This window comes from Nestor notabilis, unplaced genomic scaffold, assembly GCF_000696875.1.
Source record: "Nestor notabilis isolate BGI_N333 unplaced genomic scaffold, ASM69687v1 scaffold29299, whole genome shotgun sequence".
Classification (NCBI taxonomy): domain Eukaryota; kingdom Metazoa; phylum Chordata; class Aves; order Psittaciformes; family Psittacidae; genus Nestor; species Nestor notabilis.
The window spans coordinates 1,177-1,489 of record NW_009944575.1 but is presented as its reverse complement, the minus strand read 5'-3'; the positions used below and the strand labels follow the sequence as shown (position 1 = coordinate 1,489).

The following is a 313-nucleotide window of genomic DNA, read 5'->3' as shown; positions in this document are numbered from 1 at the left end:
GCGGGGGGGCGCCCCCACCCCGCCAGCCTCGACCTCCTGGTCAGCATCAACATGATGCACATCGCGGAGCTGCCCTGCACCGAGGTGAGCAGTGGGGCAGGGCTGGGCCCACACTGGCCCCTGACACATCCCTGCCCTGGCTCTGGGAGTCCCATGGGGTTTCCCCAGCCCCCTGACCCTCTGTCTCCACCTCTCTCTTCCCCAGGGCCTGTTCAAAGGTGCTGGGGTGCTGCTGAAGCCTGGAGGTGTACTCTTCACTTACGGGGTGGGTACTGCTCGGCGGAGCATCCTGGTGCGGGAGCCTCCTGCTGGG

The 313-nt window shown here is 67.4% G+C and overlaps 1 protein-coding gene across 1 annotated transcript; it reads left to right on the top strand.

Annotated features, from left to right (window-relative positions):
* Window positions 1-26: 26 nt before the first annotated feature.
* Window positions 27-292, top strand: LOC104411926 (chromosome unknown open reading frame, human C16orf13; the record flags this gene model as incomplete). Its single annotated transcript, XM_010022477.1, has 2 exons — window positions 27-84; window positions 206-292. Coding segments are annotated over 2 exons (145 nt in total), but the record flags the coding sequence as incomplete, so codon positions are not given.
* Window positions 293-313: the final 21 nt, after the last annotated feature.